The sequence below is a fragment of the Lissotriton helveticus genome, chromosome 2_2, assembly GCF_964261635.1.
Source record: "Lissotriton helveticus chromosome 2_2, aLisHel1.1, whole genome shotgun sequence".
Classification (NCBI taxonomy): Eukaryota; Metazoa; Chordata; class Amphibia; order Caudata; family Salamandridae; genus Lissotriton; species Lissotriton helveticus.
Window position 1 is genome coordinate 472,305,254 of NC_136060.1, and position 26,240 is coordinate 472,331,493.

Consider the following 26,240-nt stretch of genomic DNA (forward strand, 5'->3'; position numbering starts at 1 on the left):
TATATTGGCATCCAGAACCACTGGCTCAAAGCTTGCTTGGAGCCACAGAGGTTTACAATAAAGGTTTGCAGTCATGACAGCAAGTCACTTCAAATAAATGCAGCTCAGCGAAATCAAAACACACAATAAACATGCCACAAATAATTTAGAAAAAAGGCAGCATTGAAGGCACCTCCATTTGTCATTATATATGCCACCGACAACTAGAATGGTGTTACACTTTTTATAACCGGTGACTTGTGGCATCAGAACTCAAATGATTTCAGTTGAGCTCTGATGACACAATGGCGACTGCCAGAGCCAGCAAACGAGGAGAAAGGCAGGCCAGGTCAGGGAGTATAATTAAAGCAGCGGTTTAAAGAACGAAAACAAAACATGGATTTACTTTCTTCTGTTTTGTTTTCTAGCTGTGGTTGACAAGCAGAAAGGAGATTATTTATGGAACCATGTTTATGTTTTGTACTTGTTAGGTAATTTATAAAAAAGTTATAATCTTTCTGCATGTTTCTACACATTCCAAGCAACTACACCTCTAGAAATATATATATATATATTAACTGGAATTACAAGGACTCTAAAATCTTTTTGCAAGAAATATCTAACAGCTTTTTTGATGTGTTTAATTTTGCACTAGAAATTTTATATCTATTCTTCATGTATGCAAACATGTTCTCTCTTTCATATGAAATCTACACATCAAGGTTTCAAATGGTTTGTGGGAAAGGTGATGGTGTTATTTTGTATTTTAAGGACTACTGCAAGTCACCTTCGAATTCCATAACCTTATAAAAGAACTTAGCCTTCGGCTTCCGGCCTTGTTCCTCTATATGGTCATTAAACTCCTCTGTGAGTAGCAATATCCTTAGTTTTCACAGAAATGTCACACAATTAGACCAGACTAGGCATTTTGAACAGGACGGATCCTCATGGAACAACCTTTTTAAGAGTAGAAATAGCCAACATAAAACCAATGACACAGAGTCAATGTGTGTTTAGCAGTCAATGGCCTCTTTCATAGCTTAATGCAGTTCAAAGGGATCTCACTTGTCCTCAAGACTTGCGAGTGATCAGAATAATGATCACGCGAGCTCTCCGAATCCATGATCATTTTCCTAAGTATAACTCGGACTCTGAGCAATGACTATCAGTGGGTCCTTGAGGCATTCAGACCACCATGGACTCATGCTGGAAGAGAGCCTCCTTAATAGCTCTTTAAAACAGCCAAGTAACTCACAATGAGGTATCTCACTAATAACATGTTTTAAAAAGAAAATCAAGAGAAAGTACAGTGCTCCTACGTACTGATCTGGTATAACAAAACCCTACCTTGAATATCTATCACAGACAATTGAAGCACATTCAATTGAACATGTTCACAGACGCTTTACCCAAATTGCAAAATTGCACTTGTTTTTCCCTGCAATTAGATTTTATTCAGCCTGCCACTGAAACAAATATGTGACTTCTATTGCTGCTGTTTTGTGACGATACAAAAGGGGATGATTGACGGAGCGCTTGAACAAATCAAACACTCGCCCCCAGTCAACTGATCTGGGTTTAATCCATCACCATTCTTTAGTTCACTCAGCCACCACAGTTCAGACATGGCTATATGCAAATCAGTCTGACCCTGTGCCTCATGGGAACAGTCCAGCCCGAACTGCCAAGCCATGTCTTCCCTGGACCGGAAACAAGCATCCTGGGACCGGTTTCGGATTCATACTCATCAGCCAGTCTATCTTGAATCCAGTGGCCAAGTGAACAAGGGACTCACGTCTGAGCATACCCTGCCACACTTAGGGCGAACAAAGCGATACAAAAGGGGATGATTGACGGAGCGCTTGAACAAATCAAACACTCACCCCCAGTCAACTGATCTGGGTTTAATCCATCACCATTCTTTAGTTCACTCAGCCACCCCAGTTCAGACATGGCTATATGCCAATCAGTCTGACCCTGTGCCTCATGGGAACAGTCCAGCCCGAACTGCCAAGCCATGTCTTCCCTGGACCAGAAACAAGCATCCTGGGACCGGTTTTGGATTCTTAATCCTCATCAGCCAGGCTATCTTGAATCCAGTGGCCAAGTGAACAAGGGACTCACGTCTGAGCATACCCTGCCACACTTAGGGCGTACAAAGCGATACAAAAGGGGATGATGGACGGAGCTCTTGAACAAATCAAACACTCACCCCCAGTCAACTGATCTGGGTTTAATCCATCACCATTCTTTAGTTCACTCAGCCACCCCAGTTCAGACATGGCTATATGCAAATCAGTCTGACCCTGTGGCTTATGGGAACAGTCCAGCCCGAACTGCCAAGCAATGTCTTCCCTGGACCGGAAACAAGCTTCCTAGGATCGGTTTCGGATTCTTAATCCTCATCAGCCATGCTATCTTGAATCCAGTGGCCAAGTGAGCAAGGGACTCACGTCTGAGCATACCCTGCCACACTTTGTGACGCACAAAACCATAGAAATTCAGCTGTTTTAGTTACAGTTATTTCAAGTAACTATAACTCGCGCCCTCGCCATGCAGTTTTCTCATCAATAATTTTACTGCAAATGTTACAGTGATACTATCAATGATATCATAGAAGATGTCACAAGTGATGTATATCTGGGGTAATTAGCAGTGCATGGGGAGGGCGCGAGATATAGTTACATTAGGTCACGAGTTATAGTTACTTGAAATAACTAACTTTAACAGCTGAATTTCTTTGGGTTTGTGCGTAAAAAATCCGGACCCAACTATAACGACCCTGAAACCATTGATTTTTCTGTGACATTTTTTTTACGTTAAGTAAAATGCCCATTGCAATGCACGGGGGGAGGGGGGAGTGGAGGAGATGGGCGCAGGGCCTGACCTGGCATGGTGCTGTCCCTCCCAAGCTTGCAGCTCGTGTCCCCCTCTCCTCCTTGCCATCTATTGTACAGGTCCATGCCCCTGCTCACTCATTACAGCCCAGTGTGGCCGTTGTTCTACCACTGCTCTTCCTGCCTGCCATGAACAGTTAGCTTGCTGCCCTCATCCACCTTCTCCTAACCATCTGTAGTCCGAGTCCATGCATCAACCCCCTCCCCCCTGCCCTCCATGGTCGAATGAGCTGCCATTGCCCTCCATTTAGCTTGATGTCCCTGCCCACCCCTCCTGCCCTCCATTGTCTAATTCCATGTGCCATTGAGGCATTCCTGCTGAGCATCTGTGCTTAGCATGCTACCCTTACCCTCCTTCCCCCGCACTCCGAAGTCTGTGTGCTTGGCCCTGCTCCCTCCTTTTTGCTCACCATATTCCATGGAGCTTCCACTCCCCTTCCTATCTGCTCTGAGTGTTCTGTCGAGCTGCCACTGTCTCTCCCACCTGCCTAGCATGATCAGATGACTGCAGCCTGTCACTGCCACCTCTACCCTGCAAGTCTAAGTTCCATGCCCATATCCCCTCCCTTCTGTCCTCTATGGTTAATTTTGGTGCCACTCCTTCCTACCCTCCATGCTCTGTTGTGCTGCAACTTCTCCTCCTGCCTACACTGCATGGTCTGTTGCTAAGCCCCAACCCCTATTCGTCCCTTCTGCCCTCCATGGTCCTTTGTGCATGCCCCTGCCTCCTCCCTCTTGGCCACCATGGCCACTGTGGTACTACCCTCACATCTTCCCTCCATTGTCTGTGTGTATGCCATTATAGTCTCACTGTTGCCCTCCATGGTGAAGTGTGCTTCCAGTGCCCCTTCCGCCTGCCCTTCATAGTCAGCTTGCTGCTCCAGCCCTGCTCCCTTGCCCCCCCCTCCCCTTCCCTCCGTTTTCCATGTGAAGGCCCCAATCCGATCCCTCCTGCCTTGCCAGGTCCATTGTCCTGCCCTTGCCCCCTCCCTCCTGCCCTTCATCGTTTGTTATGCTGCAACTGACTCTCCTATCAGTCCAGTATGGTCAGCATGCTGCCCTTGTCTCTTTCTCCTCTCCTCTCTGTGGTCCATGTGCATCTTCCTGTCCCCTCCCTATTTTTTTCCATGATCCATTGTGCTACACTGCCATCCTGCTTGCCCTGTGTGGTGTATTTTGCTGCTGCATATAAGGTCAGTTTGATGACCCTGCCCATCTCCTTCCTGCCCTCTGATATCCAAGTCCATGACCCTAGCCCATTCATCCTGCCCTGGGTGATCCAATGTACCATACTTGCCAGCATTTTTTACTTGGTAAGAGGGAGATTTTGAAGAAAAAACCTCGGGAATTGATTTTCCCTATTGACTTACATTAAAAAAGAGGAGTTTTAGGCAGGAGACCGATAAGATAAATCCCTTTTGGGCTTAAAAACATCAGGAGTCTCCTGCCTGAATCAGGCCTTTGGCATGTATGGTTGCACTGCTACTGCCTGTTCTTTCTGCCCCCGATGGTCTGTTATATCCCCACCGCCTCTCTTGCCTGTCCTGCATGGTTGGTTTGTTGCCCCTGCTATTCACTACAGTGCATTTCAGTGGAGTGCTATCCTGTATATTTGTCCCAAGATAGCTGCCATCACTTTCTCGTTGAAGTGTGAAAGCCAATCAGATCTCACTATGAGATCTGTGCCTTGACTCCACCCAGGCATACAAATTTTGATTTCCTGAACGGATTTACATCAAATAACAAAAAAGCGCGATCTGTGGATCAAAATCTATCTTTCTGCCAAATTAAGTACTATTGCGTCCAGCAGTTTGGGCTGCATTCGTGTTTAAAACTCCTATGGGAATTAACACAGGAAACACACTTTTTTTGACCACTCCTTTTTCTCGCCCCTCGCTTGGGGGATCACCCAAAACTTTCCATGCACAGCTAGAATCACCAGGGCATTTTTGGGGGAAACTTTTGTGAAGATTCATCAAACGGTGCCAAAGAAATAGGCACGTCAAAAAAAGCGTTTCCTATGGTAACATGGCCCTAACTGTAACTACCTACTGGCAATCACCAGTAGGTAATGTATGTGTGTGTGTGAGATATATATATATATATATATATATATATATGCACACACAAACCTATTTTAAAAAGGGTTTTAAGTTGAATGAGTTAAGTACAGGTAAAGGATATTTAGAGTATAAGAATGGGTAATAAGGGAGTATTAGGTTTCAGAGAGGAGTAGAGCCAAGGGTTACTAAGGGGGTTTAGAGATGGGGAAGGGTAAAGGGTGGGAAGGCTTTTTTGAGGTTTCAGAGATGGGTAGGAGTAAGTGGTAGTGAGGGATGGTAACATTAGGCAGGGGTCATGTAATGGGGTTTTTAGGGTTCACGTATGGATAGAGGTAAGGGTTTTTTAAAAAGGGTTTGGGTCTATTCCCCTACAAAAATATAAAGTACTTCATTTAATTAAAAGGGAGGTCTGAGAGCCAATCCCCCAAGAATATTAAACACATACATACAAAAAAAATGAATACATCACAAAAAAGACAAAATATTTTTCTGTGTTTGTTACCACAAAAAAATACCACAAATGCGTGGGAAACACAAACGTTGTAATACAACTCGCTGTAAAGGCCAACTCGCTGAGTGATGTGCATAGTAAAGGCATGCATACTAACTGATATTCGAAAGAGGTGTCTCATTGTGTCTTCTCTCAAAAGGGGTCTCTGTACTTGTGCTTGCTCTACCTTCAATTAACATATTAACACTGACAAAAGAAAGTCGCGTGTCCTTTTTTCAGTACTGTTTTATGTATGTTTGCTTGCCCGCCGACTGACCTTGTGTTGCTTATTTCGACTTTTGATCGCTTTTTGATTTGGAGCCGGCCGAATTGGTTGTAGGCCCACGAATGTATATCCTATTGCTGCAAATAAAGGTTTTCAAAAAAAAAAAAAACACTGACAAAAGAGCTGTCAGCACCTCATGCAATCAACATGAAAACAGACATAGAAAGAGTACCTGTTGTCTGTAATATTGCTTGAAATCATTCCATGACTGAAGTAACTTCGGAATGGCTGCAAATTTGAAATAGAATAAGGTATTTTGTTAGGCAGTGGACGACAACATATGGAAGAAAATGACGGTGTAATACGCCTAATTCATGCTACCTGGACAGTAAAAGTTCACGCACTGCCGTAAATATGTATATATTTGGTATTTATAAAACGCAGCATGCCAAAATACCTTACACGTCAGTGTGATATTCTCGGGGGCTTGGAAGAAGAGGATAGGGATTTCACGATCATAAACCTTACTGGTCAGTCTCGAACAAACGTGGCCAAATTTGTGGCTGATTACTAGGATTACAGCAGTGAGAAAGAGCTGGTATTGAGGATATCACCAACATGACGAGAAATGGTTAACAAGACCTTTTTATCTCCACCCTTACCACCTTACATAATGACTCGGACTACTCTAATCTTCCTTTCCTTTTCACTTGTTTCCCATTGCCTTTCACTCTTCCAGACCATGAAACTGTGACTATTTCAATTTCAATAATCTTTATTTCGTTGCAATAGCATCATAAAAGATACACAATTAAAATCATTTCATTACAATTTATAATTTTCTAAAACACAGAGTAGGTAAGGGAGATCGACCTGATATCACATGGTAATTAGTGCTCTTTTCATCCCGGTATACATCATCTTGTTTATGTGGAATTTCATAACAATCTTACAATTATGGTTTAGAATCATCACACATTAAATAAATATACTATTAAAATATAAGCAACCTATTTTCATGATAAAAAATAATTAAATAAGTAACCACCAAGGCATAATTTTAAAACTTATACACTACAAAATGTTAAAAAGTAATACACGGTTGGTGTACTTCACAATATAATTTAGATACCTTGCCATCCTACGCATTTTAGCATGTTTAATGAGCATGAAAAATATAAAAATTAAACCTTAAGGTTTAAAAATGTAGACCCGACTTTATTCTAATAAAGTTAGCAGCGAGAAGAAATCTACTAAGACCGAACACAATTATCTGACTAGTGTCAGTTTTTAAAATTCTGCCGGCCTCCTTGTTGGAGGTTGAGCCAATACTGCGACAAAGTGGCACTATCCACTTTTTCCTCGGTATTACATAACTGCAGCAAAAAAATAGGATATGTAGGAAACTGTGACTAACTTAAGATACCGTTTTCCTTACCCCCATTTGTAACTCAAAATAACGCGCAAGTAGAATTGACTTACGTTATAAGATCTGACCAACCAAAAAGGTCAAAACCTTTACTCTGTCGCTGTAATATTTTCTTACATATATTCTCTGAACTTTCTTGATGTTTCTCACACAACAACACTAAACACCAACTTAATCTGTTGTGTGTAGTGCTACACGGTTTGCAGTTTCTCACCAAAACATGATAAGGCTACTCTCGGGTACAGATTATGTATCTATGAACAACCTGTTTTTCTACTATGTTTTTCTGATATTATTTTCAGTTTTTTACACCTATCTGTCTATTTAAAACCTTCAGACAGTCCAGGCCCTTTGTGCAGTAAAGGGTGAAATATATGTTGGCTGATTAAGAGGCACACAATTAACTTCTAAGGAAGATATGCACCATAACAAACAAAACTGCAAATTTAAGAACAAAATGAGCTGGATATATGCACTCAGAATAGATGAAATGTGTATAGCTGAGAAAAATTAATCTGGTAAATTATTATTTTTGCTTCCAGCAAATTACTTTAAAACTAGGTCTACTCATTTACTAATGAGATTATTTTTTGGAAGGTATTTGGGTTTGTACTCGGATAATATGCTAAACATGTTGGCTGGTTTAGACAGGAGTCGTAAGAAGGGCAGAGGGATGAAGGAAGAACCTCAAACATATGAGGAGCATAGCTCAGTTCATTCACGATCGATGGGCATCAGGTGTGGTTGGAGGGAGCTCCAGTCGACAGTTTATAGAAGATGGATCAAGTGGGTTACTGAAGTCCACAGCTGGTCTTACCATGACAGGATCACATTGGGCTGTATAGGCAATGCAGAAGGGGAGCCACTGACAAAGCCAAAGTTAGTAACAGAAATGCTGGAGGCACTGCAATCAAGGCCCAATGGTTTGTACTAGATGGTGAAGTTATATAAGGGGGAGGAAAGCCACTGGCCCCCCCACCTGATGTCCATATTTGAGGAGGTACAGGAAACGTCTCTACCTGAGGCTGTCATTATCACCTTTGCTTACGACTGGTGAACCGGCCTCACAGTCCGCCTCCTGTAAGCCATTTTCATTCATTGTTATGGATGCTAATGTTTCGGGGAAGGTTATAGTAGTCCGAATTCTTCCACACAGGTCAGGACTGGTTGTGCGCCTGGCCAGTCGCCGACTCATTATCACAATCACAATCACAATCACAGGCATTTATATAGTGCACTACTTACCCGGAGGGTCTCAAGGCGCTAGGGGGAGGGGGGAGTGCTGCTACTGCTCGAATAGCTAGGTCTTGAGCTTCTTCCTGAAGGAGAGGTGGTCTTGGGTCAGGCGCAGGTCGGTCGGTAGGGAGTTCCAGGTCTTGGCGGCCAGGTAGGAGAAGGACCTTCCTCCTGTTGTCGTTCTTCGGATGCTGGGGACGGCGGCGAGGGCGTGGCTGGCTGATCGGAGATGTCGTTTGGGAGCGTAGAAGTTGATGCGGTTGTTGAGGTAGCTAGGGCCTTGATCGTGTAGGGCTTTGTGTGCGTGGGTGAGGAGGCGGAAGGTGATTCTTTTGTTGACGGGGAGCCAATGAAGGTCTCTCAGATGTCCGGAGATGTGGCAGTGTCGTGGGATGTCGAGGATCAGTCTGGCTGAGGCGTTCTGGATCCGCTGGAGTCTTTTCTGTAGCTTGGCGGTGGTTCCGGCATAGAGGGCGTTGCCGTAGTCCAGTCGGCTGGTGACGAGGGCCTGGGTGACCGTCTTCCTGGTCTCGGTGGGGATCCACCGGAAGATCTTACGAAGCATGCGCAGGATGTTGAAGCATGACGATGAGACGGCGTTGACTTGTCTGGTCATGGTGAGGGAGGAGTCCAAGATGAAGCCCAGGTTGCGTGCGTGGTCTGTCGGTTTGGGTGCGCTGCCTAGGGCGGGGGGCCACCAGGAGTCGTCCCAGGCGGAGGGCGAGGAGCCTAGGATGAGGACTTCCGTCTTGTCTGAGTTCAGTTTCAGGCGGCTGGTCGTCATCCACTCGGCTACGTCTTTCATCCCTTCGTGGAGGTTGGCTCTGGCGGCGGCGGGGTCGTTGGTCAGGGAGAGGATCAGCTGGGTGTCGTCAGCGTAGGAGATGATGTTGAGGTTGTGTTGGCGTGCGATAGCCGCGAGGGGGCTCATGTAGACGTTGAAGAGGGTGGGGCTCAGCGAGGATCCTTGAGGGACGCCGCAGATGACTTCGGTGGCCTCTGACTTGTACGGTGGTAGACGGACTCTCTGTGTCCTTCTGTCGAGGAAGGAGATGATCCATTCCAGTGCCTTCTCCTGGATTCCGATGTTGCTGAGGCGCTGCACTAGGGTGCGGTGGCAGACAGTGTCGAATGCCGCGGAGAGGTCTAGGAGGATGAGGGCCGCTGTTTCTCCGTTGTCCATCAGGGCTCGGATGTCATCGGTGGCAGCGATGAGGGCGGTCTCGGTGCTGTGGTTGGCTCGGAAGCCAGACTGTGAGGGGTCGAGGGATCCATTCGTCTCGAGGAAGGCGGCCAGCTGCTTGTTGACGGTCTTCTCGATGACTTTGGCTGGGAACGGGAGGAGCGAGATGGGGCGGTAATTCTTAAGTTCGGTGGGGTCCGCTGTAGGTTTCTTGAGTAGGGCGCTGAGTTCGGCGTGCTTCCAGCTCTCCGGGAAGGTGGCGGTGTCGAAGGAGGTGTTGATGATGTCCCGCAGGTGGGGTGCGATGACCGCGTCGGCCTTGTTGAAGACGTGGTGAGGGAAGGGGTCGGTCGGAGATCCGGAATGGATGGAGTTCATCAGGCGGATGGTGTCATCGGTGCTGATCGGAGTCCAGGCGCGGAGGGTGGTGGTGGGGGGCGGTGGTTCGGTTGTGGTGTGCGTCGGTAGAGTGCTGAAGCTGTTGTGTATGTCCGCGATCTTGTTGTGGAAGTAGGAGGCGAGGGAGTTGCAGAGGTCTTGCGATGGGGCGATGTCGTTGTTTCCGGCGTTGGGGTTGGAGAGCTCTTTGACGATGTTGAAGAGTTCCTTGCAGTTGTGTGCGTTGTTGTCCAGCCGGTCCTTGAATGCAGTTTTCTTAGTGGCGCGGATCAGTTGGTGGTGCTTCCGGGTGGCAAGCTTGAGGGCGGTCATGTTGTCTGGTGTAGGTTCCCTTCTCCAGGCTTTCTCGAGGGCTCGGCAGTTCTTCTTGGAGCTCTTGAGTTCGTCGGTGATCCATGGGGCTTTCTTGCTGCCGGGTCTGCTAGGCGGGGTCCTCAGTGGGGCGAGTTCGTCCGCGCAGTTGCTGATCCACTTCGTGAGGTTGTCGGCGGCCTGGCTGGGGTTCGCTGAGCTGGCGGGGGGATGCTGGCTCAGGGAAGCGGCGAGCTGGTCGGCTGTGATCTTGTTCCAGCTTCTTCGAGCAACCGGTTGCTGGTGGTGGTGGATCGTCGTTCTTCTGAAGGTGAAGTGGATGCAGCTGTGGTCCGTCCAGTGGAGTTCAGTGGCGTGGCTGAAGGCGATGTCTTTGCTGTATGAGAAGACGGCGTCGAGTGTGTGTCCGGCGAGGTGGGTGGGGGTGGATACCAGCTGCTTGAGTCCGAGGTTGGCGAGGTTGTCGAGCAGGGTGGTGGTGTTGCGGTTGTTGTTGTTCTCCAGGTGGAAGTTGAGGTCTCCCAGGAGGATGTAGTCAGCGGAGGGGAGGGCATGCGGGCTGACAAAGTCGGCGATGTCCTCGCTGAATTGTGTGCGTGGTCCCGGGGGTCGGTAGATCAGGGTGCCTCTGAGGGTGGTCTTCGGGTCGGTGCGGATCTGGAAGTGTAGGTGTTCGGCGGTTTTCAGGGTGTCGTCGGTGTTGGTCGTGATGTGGATGGTGTCCCTGTGGATGATGGCGATGCCTCCTCCAGTCTGTTTGACGCGGTCTCTTCGGGTGATCTTGTAGCCCTCTGGGATGGCGATGGCGATGTCGGGCACTGAGGAGTCGTTCATCCAGGTTTCCGTGAGGAAGGCGACGTCAGGAGCTGTGGTGTCGAGGAGGTTCCAGAGTTCGATCGCGTGCCTGTGGACGGAGCGGGTGTTGAGCAGGATGCACTTGAGGTGGTTGCTGCTGGTGTTCGGCTTGGCGGGTGCTGGTGTGGGGCAGGTCCGGGTGCAGGTGAACTTGCAGGCGTGGCAGCTGAAGGGTCCGTGGGTGCGCCTCGGGGTGGCTCGGTAGCATCCAGGGATCCCGCCAGTGTTGAGTGCGATGAGTTCGGTGGCGTTGTAGGATAGTCGGGTCGTCTTCCGTCGGTGGGGGCCAGGGGTCCTGGCACTGGGCGCGGTCCAGGCGCGGACGGGCGCAGACGGGCTTACCTTTTGCGCGCCTTCGGCGCACAATCGACGCTCCCGCTGCGCGTGACCGCTGAGCGTTCGCACGGTCGCCATAGATGGCGAAGTGCGAGGGTGGGCGGAGCAGCTGGGAGGCGGGAGCGGGGAGGGTACAGAAAGAAAAAAGGGGCGTGGTTAGCGGCAGTGGCGGGAAGCGGGGAGCGGGTAGGGAGGAGACGGGGGGTGAAACAGGCAAGCAGGAAAACAGGCAAAAAACCAAAATAAATACACAATAAGATACAATAAAGCAGAGGGGCACACGGCGAGATAGCGGGGAACAGGAGCCAGCAGGTCAGGCGAGCACAGCGCTACACCGTAGGAGACCACGCCACTCGGTGGCAGGGGGCGTGGTCACACGGCGGCGGCCGGGGCAGCGAGGCAGGCAGGCGGGAGGCACACGCAGCAGCTGGTGGTCGTGCGGCGCGGGGGGTGTCCTAAACTAGGTCATTACTGGCATACCATGTTTGATCTCCTACAACAGGTGCTACCGGATCTCAGTGCAATTACTAGATCTCTCTATGCTGAGAAAGTGAATGACCGGAGATCACCTTTCTGTTCCCAGTGCGGGGTAGGTACAGACTAGGTGAGGGCATGATAGGTGGTCGCTCTCTATTGTACTCCGATCCCAGTACTCCTGTAAAGATGAATAACTTTCGTTCCCCTTCTCAGTCTCTAGAGGGCCACATCAAGAAGGAACACCCCACCTCGTCCCCTACGTTGCGCTTAATATTTGTCTTTGCGCTATATCCACTGGCCTGTATTCTCAGGGAGCACCACTCACACACAGGAAGAATAGGATTCTCCTCTCTATAACAGCTGCTTTTCTATTGTATGTGTGCAAGACAGAGCACAACCTAGCTCAGAACATCTGTAAGTTCATCAGGTTCAGTGGACTATCAGATTTATTCCTGTTGACGTCCCAGACGGCCCTAATCGAGTTTAAATACCTACAGACCTGGAACGGCAAATCAGGGCAGTAGAGTGAGGTGCTGATCCACTGCAAGACACATGTGATTCTCTGGTTGAACCCGGGATGCACACGCTCCAGAGAGACTGTCGATCGTTGGATTGCATTACATCTTTCTATGGCAGGAGGGACTGCACTTAAGATGGTCATTTTCATTGTGGTTCCTGCATCTTTCATTAAAATACCTATACTCCTTCCCAAAGGCTCTGTTTGGCAGATTGCACACTCGAGATTGGTGTGGGCAAGGAAGAAGCAGAGGTTACTCTGATATTGTTGACAATGCAATGTGAATTGAAGGCCTACTCAGAGCCTGACCTTGAGATCTACAATTCTACTTCCCGGGTAGAATTTACAATTTCTAACCACCCAGTGCCACCTTGACCACACTCAGAAATTGATAGGGATGCTGGCACAGTGCTCTTTAAAGACAGTACAGGCTATGCAGTGACATATGTGGACATAGAGGTTTGCACAAATTGGGCATGGCGTCAGCAGGCTGGCGCTTGGCAGGAGTGCAGGTCATTCATCTGAACTCTCACTAGGAACTAATCCTTACCTTCTTCTGAGATAGAGCCCAAGGCTAAGCTTCGGCTGGCTGGCCTAGGACTATGTAAGATGTCTACACAGCAAAAGCATTGTCACTTATATACTTCAAGGTTCTCTAACACCACCTCCTTAGACCGCTTTACCTACTTTAGACTCCGAGGAGCATCAGTCCGAATTTTGCAGAGCCAGTGGGGCTGCTGGGATTCTGGGTCCTCAAATAGCTGGTTACAAGTACTGGCCCTCATCGAGAGGCTGATGTCTTTATGAGGGAATTCTAGAAGAGAGGTGTCCTCTAACCGTAGCAGCTACGCATGGACAGCATCTGGGTCTGGGCTAAAGGAGTTTGAAAGAATGCTAAACATAGATCCTTACATTAAACACGCTTGCATAGCCTGCGTCACATGCCAGTTCAACTGCAGTCCTGCGGTTATGAAGCTTGTTTGTTGCTGATTGCAGGAGGCAAGCTTCAGGCAGTTACCATGGACTTGTTCAAAGTTCACGTCCACCTGGGGAGAGGTTTGCTCGACGGTGCTTGGAAGGGTGGGCCAGGATAGCCCTATCCACACAGTTACCTCTCAGGGGGTTTGTTGAGGACATGCAAAGCTTTGACAACAAATAAGTTCCAACAGCGCTTTGGTCAAGACCCGGTGCCAACAATTAAGGACTGTGAAGGAGTTGATATCTTGCAATGATAATGGGCAGACGTATGATCTTCAACCACATCAGACTTCACGACCCGAGGACACCGGTATCCGGTATCCAACATTAGAGTAACGTCAAATGTTGAGTCCGCAGTGGCAGTTACCTCCATGTCAGATGAAACGTATCAACGGACAGCTTGCCATGTAAATCCAGCGTTACTGTGCATGATGTGAGGTAGTAGCCATGTAGGAGAGATGCCTAAATGTGCTACTCCACCTTGCATTGTTAATATACAGTTTAAACACATAGGCTTTTCCAAAGAATGCTCACACTGAGTATGGATGAAGTGATGGAGCTTGACAAGTAGTCCTATATTACAAAGCCACTGTGTCCTTTTGTAAGAAGCTGATTATACAAAAAAACTAAATAAATAACAAAAATTCTAAATGTATTTAATTTCTCCAGTCTCCTGCTACAGCCCCGCACAATGTCCGATTAGTAGGTGGGTATCTATGCAGACAGATAACAAGGAAAGAAAGATTTGCTCAGCACAAACATAGCACATGCTGGGGGGGAGGGGTGGACTTTAATTCGCGTTAAATCTCGATAGCAAACTCAACCGATGTGTTTTCAAAGCCTTGACAAAGTGTTTATGTTTTGCTCATTAATGCACCTCAAAGGAGAAAGCGGATCTGATTGTGCCCCGCCTAATTAAAGGACAGCAGTTCCACCAGGAACCCGTGTCTGAGACTCCCACCCCCCTGGCACCCTCTGATGCTCCTGGGCGCGGCTGGCTTTTAAGGAGCGAAGATGGATGAAGATACCAGTCTACACATCCAAGAGAGGGTGGCACAGAGATGATTACACTTCAAGGATGGGGCATTTATTACCTCACAAGTGCCTCCATGTCACTGCTGCAGCCAAACAGAGTTAGGATTATTTCCCAAGAGCAGAACAGACCACTTTGCATTTTCCCGAGTATAATATTAATCGTTCTTTTTAAAACAGTTTCATAAAAACGAATAGAAACATCACTGTAAAATATATTTCACAGAAACCTTTCTGGTTACGATAAATAGAGCTTAAACTCAAAGTCACTGAGGAAACAGAATCCATGGGCAATTCAGTGAGAATGGAAACGAGTATGTTGAGAGCATGGCTTGAGCCCAAATGTCCTCCAATGCTTGCTTGGTGGCCAGATTACCACTCCTAACAAAATATTGCAATGTACAGACACAACCCAGCTATGGTTCTCTCGGCATCTGAAGCCCGCTTCAATCTGGGTTACATCCATCACACACAAATACAATTGGAAGAAACTCTGTCACTCGTGTTCCTTTTGCCCTGATTAGCTTTAAAAGCTTCATTAGTCCTTCTCAGTGTGAGCAGTCCAGTGCTTGACCCTCTGAACTGCAATAACCTTCTGAACTGTCGTGGGTCTGCTGGAATGGCATCAGACTACTCAATACATACACAAGTAACTTAAGTAGTCCCAAGACCAACCTGTGTCCAAAGGCCTCGTGTCCTATACTGACCTTTGCCCCACTCAGTCCTGCACGCGCTAAACACCACACCAGGAAGATTCTGATGATAGCAGGAACAGAGGTCGGCAAAATGGTCACGGCAACCGTCTCTATGGAAGTAAGGCAGGAATGTTGAGAGATGAACCTTAAAATCTATCTCCTAACCAAATGAACACGGAAGAGCTATGCTTGAAAGCCATTAGAACTGATGAGAGAATTTAGTGACTTTGATGGGAGGGCAGATATGATCAGTAAGCTAACACACTATACGTATCTTATGTGGATTTGTATAGCGCAAAGCTACCCATAGGCTTCCCAGAGCTGAGAAAATAAGCATTATTCTAGCCTATTAATGCGTAGAGAAACTTCTTGGCATAAAGCCAAGTTTTGAGGAGCTTTCTAAATTTGGGTTCATTTGGCTCTGTTCACAAGCCAATAGGCACTGAATTTCACAATTTGGGGGATATATAAGAGAAGAACCTTTCACCCCATCTGGACTTCAGAATGCAAGGGACTTCCAGAAGACCGGTGTTAGAGGACCTTAAAGTCCTATTGGGGGTGTGGAAGTAAGAAGAGGCCTAAGCATATTAGGTCCCCTGTGATTTGTTGCCATGTGAGTTATGCTAAATGTCTTGGATTATAGACTGTTCTCCACTGGTAACCAGTGCAAAAAGACCAAGGCATCTTTGGCTATCGAGCATGTCGGTAACTTGAAGATTGTTCTGGTTGTGGTATTTTTTGATCACTTGCAGTTTCATGAACACCGAATTGAGTGAGCCCAGATACAAGGAGTGCCTGTAGTACAAGAGTGACAGAACAAGTGCCTGGACTACGATTCTTCTGGAAAGATCAGTTAATAAGTTCTTAATTGTGCGCAAGGTTCTCAGCATGGCAACGCAAGTACAGGTCAGTTTTTTTCCTTGTTCTTTCATTGAAAGGGGGCTATCAAGCCTTATTCCTAAACTCTTTATGGGTGGGATAGGAACTGGTGGGGTCCCTAAACTGTCTATAGTGAGTGGAGATACATTGTTTCCCACTAGCATCATCTCCATTTTGTCTCCGTTAAGTTTCAGGGAGCAGCTTGCCATCCAGTAGTGACTTTTCCAAGACCGGGACCTAGCTGACGCTAGGAGCCATCACTGGGGGCTAGACAAAGGATCAGCTGCGTATTGTCATCATAGGATATAGTGGACGCTCCAAATTCCTTGTCGATGGAGGCCAGCAGTTGAACATAGCTATTATAGAGCATGGGGCGAAGTACAGATCCCTGCGGGACCCCACATTTTAAGGGGAGCACCTCCGAAAAGCACGGGCCCCCAGATCTGGACAGATCATTGTTTTAGAAAGGACAGGAGCAATTTAAGTGCTAAGGTGTCATGGTCGACCATGTTGAACGCTGCACTCAGATCAAGGAGAATGATAGCTGCCTTTCCACCCATCTCAAGAATTTGTTTTACCTCCTCAGTTACGCACAATATGGTCGATTCCATACTATGATTAGGACAGAATCCGTTCTGATTAAGGTAAAGGCGCAAATGTTCCTCTAAGTGCGGCGAAAGGTACTGATTAATACGCTTCTCAAGGTCCTTTCCCATAGCCGGAAGAAAGGAAATAGGTCTATAATTCCTAGGCAATGCAGGATTCAAGGTTTGGCCTTTTTAGCTGTCGCTTGACCACAGCATGATTCCATTCTCTGGGGACTAGGCCTGTGGTGATGGAGGTTTAGTAGTTCACTGTTGCTGGGAAAAAATTGTGGTCTTCCTTCCCAGAGAATATGGGGAGGGGCCGGGTCCAGAGGAGAGCCCAATTTCACTTTCCAAAACAGGGCCAAAAGTGTTCCTTCAGTCATTAGAGGGAAGCTACTGAGACCGTCTGTTTCTTCGGCCATAGGCAGTATCTTTGGTTCAGTGAGTGGGACTTTGCTACCCTTTTGAAGTACACTGCAAATGGAGGACACTTTGTTCTGGAAGAAGGCTGCAAGTTCATGGCAGCGTCCCTCTGAGGGATTAGGCAAAGAATTTTCGGATTTAAGGGTACTCAGGGATTTTAAAATCCGAAACAGTTCCCTCGGAGCATTTGCTGCCTTGACCAGTACGTCCGTGTAGTATGCAGCCTGTATCCTTTTTATCTCAAGATGGTAAAACCGGGTGAAAGTTCGATAGGCAGCTTTTCAATATCATCATATTTAAGTTTCCATTTTGTCTCCAACTTTTTACACTCTTTAAGGAGACGAGATGCTCATTGGACCATGGGGCAGATTTCTCTTTGCTCCTCTTTTTTAGAGTAGAAATGGGGATTGCACGTTCAAGGGAGTGGTTAATCCAATTATTTACTGCAATATTTGCTGCAGCAGGGTTGTTTCCTAAACAGGTCCAGTGTTAGCAAGTGCCAATAGCCAGGTCTCTGTTAAATTTAGACCATCTTCAGCATTTGCTCTGAGGTTCTTGACCTATAACCCCGAGGAGGGACCCTCCAAAGTTATTAATATGAGGACATGATCGGTCCAGGTCATTTGATGGACACTCTTAACTTTAAGATAGGAGTCATTGCTGAACATTGAGTCTAAAAGGTGGCCTATAACGCGAATCGACCCTTCCACCCTTTCTGTTAAAAGCATAACATCTAGATATTGTAGAATATTGGGAAGGGGGGCCGGGGGAGGGGTGTTAATTTCCTCAAAGTGAAAATTAAAGTCCCCTAACAAAGTAAAATGAGCTTTTTCAATGGCGTGAGCTGCCACTATCTCCGGCAGTGGTTCCGCACACCCTGTACATAAGCCAGGGAGGCGATATACTAAAATTCCTGAAAAATGTCTTTTAAAATGATGGCAATACCTCTACCCTTTTTCTGTGAGCGATCTCTCCTGCAGATATAGTACCCGGGGGGAGCGCCTGGTTGATATCCGGTTTAGAGCAGTCATCTAGCCAAGTCTCAGTTAGAAACAGGACATCAAACTATTCGTCCTTTATTAGTGTGGAGAGCTCATCCCTGTGACATGGGAGGGATCGACAATTGATCAGACCAATGTTCCATGCAATGGTTTTACAATTACTTCTTTTATCCAGCATCCTATCCAGTGCAAAGTTACAAAGGGAACAGTGACGTCCCCCAACTTCAAGGCCAAGTGGTGGGAAGAATGGGGAAAGAGATTGGAACCGCAGCAAGAGTAGAACTTTGGCAGAAAATTCCACCTTCTTTTTGGGAGTGGATTCAGGGGTCCTGGCTCCTGGTCCCATTCGGGCGCTGACAGGCGCAGACGGACTTGCCTTAGGTGCGCCCGCTTCCCATCTGACATTTATGGAAGTCAGCTAAAAACTAGAGCGCTGCCCTCAATTAGCGTCTCTATGGTCCTGGGCTCCTACTCTATGGTTGCTCAGGTTGCCTTTACACCGTATCCCCGTTCCCCTGGTAAAACACAATCTATTTAAAAGGTTCCCTCGCACTAGGAGAGTTAAGAAATACGTTCATGAAAAAAAACTCACACCAAAACTACACAGTTACAGTTTAAAATGCTATTTTAAAATGGTTAAAAAGCAGATTAAAATGCATTCAGCGCAAAGCAGTGCTTACTAACAATGAGGATGAGTGAAATACACCTAGAGAGGCCGTGCCCGAATATACAGATGGGCTGCGGAGCAGTGAATGGATATTCGTCGCCAAACTCCCCACCCCCCACAACCCCGCACACATACACACCCAAATACCCCCGCTCCCCAGTTCTACTCTGATAGAACCGCAATTTGTGGAAGCGAATGAGTTAATGCCACTGTATTGCAGGAGTCGGGAGGGGACAATATGACACATAAAAGAGGGGTGGAAAGGATGTGGAACGCAGGGCCACTTTCAACACGTGCGATGCATACAAAAGAATACTGTACAAATGTCAATGATGGAGAATACCAACTCAGGTACTGTCTTCTTTTTATATAAGCGCTAAAGAAATGTCTTCAAATGAAGCTGCGGTCTTGTTGGATATTTAAAATAGGAATAAATATGCTAAAAATCGGAATAACACTAGCATGTGTCAAATAATCCCCAGGTACCTTCTAAATGGAATATCCTAAGAACGAACCTTACAAAGGACGAGTCTAAAAATGTTAATTCAGGCGTTTTGCTGAACTCTTATTTTCTCTTTACTCGCTGATCTCTTTGGGAAATCATATTGTGGAATCTTTTAAAAACATTTACATTTATTCTCAAACACTGACAGATGATCCATTATGTACACTTTGATGATCAGACCTGCTACTGCCGCAATCTGTTCTAAAGTACAAACTGCTAAGAACTGACAGGTAATTCACTGATTATTCCACTTTGGCAAAATTTGGAATGATTCTTGCTTTCATAACGCGTCACAACAAATAACATACATTCACTAACATTTGCAAATAATTTTAAATTGTGAACTTGGTTTTAAAACGCAAAGTAATCAGTAACAATAAGCAACAAGTTGCACTTCGTCTTGGATGTTTACAGTTCAATGTTTTGTTCGTTTTACTTAAAAGAAAAAGGATGCACTGCACCTCTCCAGCCTGAGATTCTGACAGCTCCAAAATAAAGGGGATTTCAACTTCAAAATTGGAGAAGAATAAGGTCCACTGGTGTTCAAAAATCTGTAAATCCTAAAAACAGACATGCGTTTTATCATTAGTAAAGAAAAATACAAGACATGAGTAGCATTTGTACGCGGTAACATGCACTAATATGCTTAATTACAAATGCCAGTTCTTCTCTCTATTGCACAGAACGAGCCTGCTTCACAATGGTTTAACATATATCAGGAATGAAAGTTTACAGCATTTCATTAACATAGTGCCTTAAAGCCTGCATAGTATGGGGCTCAGTGCAGCTCACGTTGTGCAGTGCAAGGTTTGGGACTCTGGGGACCATGTGTGGATCTCCTCTCAATAAAGATCTTGGCTGCAGGTGCTGGGGTTGCCTGCATCCAGTAATATGTTATTATTTTGACCACCATTAGTTCTTATTACCGTTACTTCATCAGCGTTTCCACAAAACCGTTGCTTCGTATCAGTATTGAACCAACTTCCTCTTCTTCACATGAAAATTATTATCACTAACACAAGCGCCAAAAATCAAAATGCCACTTACTTTCAAACTCATCTGTTCTACGCGAACGCCAAAAAATGTTGCATTTTTCATGTTATTAGTACATTGAAAAACAGATGATCAAATGTTACATATTTAATATATTATTAAAAACCTAATTAACTTCCTCGCAGCCAAAGCCCGTCTCCGTGGCCTCAAACTTCAATATGCCTTGCTTTATCCCGCGAAGCTGCGTGTCATTTACAAGTCCCGCACACTCTTCTTTGACTCCCCGGAGGAGGTGTTCCAATGGGCAGATGAGACAGTCAAGATCAGGGTCAATGCGCCCTTGGGAGGTGATTCTGACTCATCCTCGAGCGGGGTGGCCCGTGAGGGGTTGAGGAGTCAGCGGAGGCGTCGTAGGAAATCCGGATCTGACCGTGCCTCCCGTGCGAGATCAGCGTCTCCGCGGCCGGCCCTGGAGCAGGCGATACCGAGTGGGGTGAAATGAGGACTGAGACGTTCACCTTGGATTCTATGTTGCTATCGAATGCTCAGGTGCCCTGTATTGGGCTGGACACCTGCCCTGTAGGAGTGGGTGGGTCGGGGTGGCGATTCCCTAGTTATGGGGTATGTTCAGGGGATCCATTGGAGGGGGTGGCTCTTGGTCTCCCGTTGGAGGCCAGGCCGCGATACGACCGCGACAGGTGCTTCCATGTTGGGAGGTGCGGGGTGGGAGGTGGCGGGGGGGGTGTTCGGGGTTGGGATGGGAGGGTGGGGGGTGGCTCTGGTTGCGCTTATGTTGCTGCTGTCTTTACACTGGGATGTTTAAATGCTGATCTGTCGGGGCCGCCGCGGCTCATACAATGCCTTTTTACAATGTCTACTGCTAAGGATGGAGGGTGCGTAGCTCCAGGTACACTGCGACTACTGAGTTGGAATGTGTGGGGGGTAATAGATAAAGTAAAGCGGGGGGCAGTCCTTCAATATGCCAAGAGAGCCGGGGTAGATGCCCTGCTGCTTCAGGAGACCCACTTATTGCGCACAAAGGCACTTTCCTTACAATGATTTGGAAATATACATGCTTATCATGCAGGCTTCAGGAGGGGATCCCGGGGGTTTGCTGTCCTTATACATCGTAGAGTCTCCTTTATACATGAACGGAGTTGGTCCGACCCTCAGGGCAGGTACATCTTTGTCCAGGGGAGGGTTGGGGGCGACAGGGTGACACTGGGTAGCATTTATGCCCCTCCACCGTTGCAGTGGTCCCTAGTTGAAAAGGTCATGTCCCTCTGGGGTGAGATGCCGGACACCCTTGCTATAGTGGGGGGGATTGGAACTATGTGATGGACGTATGCATAGACCGGTGGCGGAGGGGGGCGACTGAGGTAGACGTGGAGGGACCCCCCACCAGGCTTCGTGCCCTTGCCACGAGCCTGGACTGGGTGGACGTCTTGAGGTTTGGCCATGGCGTGCGCCGAGAGTACACTTATTTCTCCTCGGTGCACGGCTCGTTCTCCAGGCTGGACTACTTGTTTGTCCCCGAGGGTCTGGCCCAGAGAATCGTGACCTCGGACATCCTGCCAAGGGCCCTGTCCGATCATTCACCAGTGGCCCTTACTTTTCGAGTGGGCCCTGCCGGCACCCATTTAGTTGGCGCATGTCTAGTTGGCACCTGCTCCAGACTGATTATAGGGAACATATGACCCGGGAAATAGACCATTACTTGACGGCCAACTGTGACTCCGTCGACTTCCCGATGACTCTTTGGGAAGCCCTGAAATCTACCCTGCGTGGGGTGGACATCTCCTGGTGCGTGGTGGCCCGGGCGGAGAGGCGGCGGGATCTGGTGCGGCGGGAGGCGGAGTTGGTAGTCCTGGAACGTAGGTGCAGGGAGGAAGGGGATAGATCTATAGGGCGGAATCTAGTCCTGGCTCAGCAGCAATATGCTGCGGTCCTACTTGATGAGGCACGACAGGCATGGTTGGCTACCCGCAGTCGGGTATATCAGTGGGGAGACAAATCCTGTAAAATGCTTCACCGTTTATGTCAGGGGGCTCTTCACGCCCAGCCGCTGCCTCAGTAGTTGGACTCAGTGGGATCCCCGGTTACTGAACCGTCTGCCATAGCGGAGAAATTTGCTACATATTACGAGGGGCTATATGCACCTCAGGAGTGCCTGTCGGCCAAGGTTGTTCGGCGGTTCATAGATGACCTCCCCCCGCGGTCGGTCCCTGATGAGGCACGAGACCTCTTGGATACGCCGCTCACTGACAAGGAGCTGGGCACGGCCTTGGTGAACTCAACCCCAGGAAGGCGCCGGGCTCCAATGGGTTCCCTTGTGAGTTTTTTAAGCGCTTTCATGTACAGCTGGGCCCCCGGCTGCGTCCGGTAATTGAGGAGGCGCGGGAGAGTGGAGTGCTCCCGCCGGACTGGAGGCACGCCGAGGTAGTGGTCTTTTTAAAGCTGGGCCGACCCCCGGAGAGTCACTCGTCCTATCGCCCGATATCGCTTCTTAACCCCTTCGATGCTCATGACGAGCTCAGCTCGTCATGCAGTACACTGGTCGTGTGCTTATGACGAGCTGACCTTGTCATGAAACCATGGAAATCTGAAAAGTTCAGCACATGGGGGGAATTGCCTTAGCAGTCAAGTGGTAAACACTGAAGCCAAGGTCTTGGCCAAAGCTCTGGCTAACAGGTTTCGGCCTTATATTGCAGACCTGGTACACCCGGACCAGGCGGGCTTCATGCCCCGGAGGGTGACCCGGCACAATATCAGACGGGCCCAGGTGGCGATCTCTGCCTGGAGGAACTTAGGTGAGCCGGCTGCATTATTTTTAGCGGATATGGATTGCGCCTTTGACTCTTTGAGCGGGACATACTTGTCTGCCCTGTTACGGCGCCTCAACCTGGGTCCTCGCTTTTTGGCCCATGTACAGTTGTTATACACTGATCTCACTGCGTCCGTGCGTGTTGGGGGGGCGGTTTCACGGCCCTTTCCGGTTCAGAGGGGTATGCGACATGGGTGTCTCCTCTCTCCATACCTGTTTGCGTTGGCTATGGAGCCTTTAGCCGCGTGGGTGCGCATCGATGCCCAGCTCAAGGGGTTTCGGTGGTCCCCCAGCCTTACAGATAAGATAGCGCTGTACGCTGACGATGTGCTGTTCTTCCTCACGGACCTGGACCGGTCTGGGCCACAGCTGCTGCGCATCTTGATGATTTTCGGGGAATCCTCTGGCTTGTATGTAAACCCGGGTAAATCCACATTGTGGGTGCTGGGTGACGGGCAGACGGTGGGTGGCGGGGCGGTAGACATGCAGCTGGCTGCCGGGGTGATGAAGTACCTGGGTGTTTATTTATCCGAAAGTGCGGGTGCCTCCCGAGCCCGCAACCTCACTCCGGTCTGGGATCGCACGCGGGCGGACCTGAAGGTGTGGTCTCGTATGCCATTGTCTATCTACGGGAGATCGGCCATATTCAAAATGGTGGCGCTCCCACGGCTTGTGTATCAACTGCAGAACCATCCATACCCTATTCCACCCGCTGGTTTCAGCAGGTCAACTCGGCACTGGGTCGGTTTCTGTGGGAGGGGGGGACCGTGAGGGTGGCACTCCCGACATGCTTCCTTTCCACATTACGCCGGGGGCCTGGACACATCAGATATCCTCTCATACTATCAGGCGGCACATCTCTTGATCCTCAATGACTGGTGGTACCGCGACAGGGGGGACACAGCTTATGTGGTGGAGCGCCACCTCATGGGCTCGGCATCTATCCACACACTACTATACTCGGCGCAGCTACGGCGGGTCTTCCGCCGGCTCTGCAAGTGGTCTTCTCTATCTGGCGACAGGCGCTCCGCCGAATGAAATGGTGGAGTGTCCTCACTCGGGAGACCCCCCTGTGGAGGAACGGCCATTTGCCCCACCTAGTGACCCTGAAGGGATTTGATGGGTGGGATGCCATAGGTATCTCCTCTCTGGGGGATGTTATGTCGGGCGATACGTTGAAGTCCTTCCTGGACCTGCAGGCTGAATTCGGGATGCCCCGCTCTCAATTCTTTAGATTCCTCCAATTCCGGCATGCCTTGACACCATATCTGACGGGCATTGACACTCTCCCAGACTTTAGCCCACTTGAGGCCCAGCTGTTTATGGGGGAACTCCCAGATAAAAAGCTGTCCCGTATATACCAGTCCTTGGTGTGACATTGTTCTCCTGACCTACAGAAGCTGCGGGCCGCGTGGGTGGGGGATGTGGGGGAGTTGGAGGAGGGAGAGTGGATGGAGGCCGTGGCGAGTCCTAGGGGGACAGCGATTTCCACACGCCTGAGGCTCATACAAATCAAGTATCTTCACCGTACGTACTTTACTAGGGAGCGTCTATGGAAGGCAGGTATGATAGGTTCCCAGGACTGCCTGCGCTGTGGGTCAGAGGTTGGCACACTATTCCACACCACATGGAGATGCTCGGGGTTGCATAGGTTCTGGACTGGGGTCTTTCGCTGCCTCTCAGAGGTATTGGCATGGGAACTGCCTAGGGATCCGAAGTTGGCACTATTGCATGCTCGGCTGAAGTATTCGATGTATCCTTTAAATGAACTGGGGATTGCACCCATATTTCTTGAAGCATAAGGATATGGAATTGTTGCCAGTATCTTGCTAAGTTGTAGTCGTTGACTTTACTAAGTAAGTCCTCTATTTTCCAGGGACAAATATTTACTTCCTTTACCTGTGCTTCTGTAAATTTCAGTGAAATTCAATCTCTCCTGGGTTTAAATTGAGAGTATGGCTACGAGCCAACTCCACTCTGAGCAAATGTGGCAAGAAAGCACTGATTGGTGTCCATTTACTTGAATATTTAGCTAGAGTGGCAGTGGAGCGGTGAGGTTTTGGGTGCTTGATGATGCCACTGATGGCCCAAACCGCACATCTCAGGACTGATGTTGGGTGGAACCTTCCCAGTAACAAGCATTTGCAATGCAATAGGTCTCGCATTATTTAAGTTTAAGCTACTAGTACTGTAAATGGCAATGTTTTTATTTTTATTTATGCGCTATTTTAATTTTCTTTGCATAAAAAGGCGAATGCGCAGCATAAGAATATTCATTCTATGTTAAGCCAAGTGATGGAACACACATGGCTATAACCCGATCTATGCAAACCGAGACCTCGATGCTCATAGATTAGACATTCAGGATTCTAGGCGCAATGTTTTACTTGCGGTTACTTTCACTTTAAACCCTTGATTTGTTTCTTGGATATTTGATTGATATTACATAATTCTAGCGACATTCCAAAGTCCACCAATAAAAGCAGTTGTCGACTAATAGATAAACATTACAAAGAGCAGCTTTTTAAAATTCCCAATCTTGCAGATGAGCGCATTTTTAAAAAGGCTATTTGAAGACAAAAAAACGTTGGCACAAAATAATGCGCACTTACTCACAGAGATTCGTCACTCGTTTCCATTCAATTTACTGAAGGCGACATTCTACCGAACACTTTACTGCACCGTTCTGCATAATCTTTTCAACAACCATATCCAACTAAGTACATTTTCATTGATTGATGAGGTGTGCATAGAGGGCGTAGCTACAGCCGGGTATATGGGTTAGCGTGTGCCCTGTGCAAAAACTCACCGCCGCAGCCCGGCTCGAACAGGAAGCCAGGCAACCTGTGTTGGGACGGGGGCGGGGCCGCAAAAAGACAGGAAGCAGACGGGAGCCTACCCCGCGCTCCTGTGCCCGTCAGCCGGAAGATTGCCGGAAGATTTGCGTGTCAGCTAGCGGGGCTCCTGTGCTCGTGGAGAGCCCCGCCTGCTGCTGAGGATGACCCGTTGCCTGCCGCTGCCTGCCGAAGGAGAGAGGGAAGGAGAGAGGGACACACGAAAAGAACTCGGTGAGTGGGGTGTGAGGGGGGGAGGGGACATGTGCGCGCGCGCGCGCGTGTGTGTCTGCCTGTGTGTGCGTGTGTGCCTGTGCGTGCGCGTGTGTCTGTGTGTGTGTGTGTGTATGTATGCATGCATGCGTGCGTGTGTAAAAAAATCCGATGACTGGTGGGGGGGTTGCAAAGTGAAAGTAAGCAGCG

The 26,240-nt window shown here is 48.2% G+C and overlaps 1 protein-coding gene across 3 annotated transcripts in view; it reads right to left on the minus strand.

Annotated features, from left to right (window-relative positions):
* DNAAF9 (dynein axonemal assembly factor 9) overlaps positions 1-26,240 on the minus strand; it is a 548,844-nt gene that overhangs the window by 319,762 nt on the left and 202,842 nt on the right. For all 3 annotated transcript variants that reach the window (XM_078678718.1, XM_078678720.1, XM_078678719.1), the window contains exons 8-9: positions 19,628-19,726; positions 5,888-5,943 (exon numbers count right to left, since the gene is read on the minus strand). In XM_078678718.1, the coding sequence (XP_078534844.1) occupies positions 5,888-5,943; positions 19,628-19,726 (155 nt within the window). The remainder of the gene's footprint in view (positions 1-5,887; positions 5,944-19,627; positions 19,727-26,240) is intronic.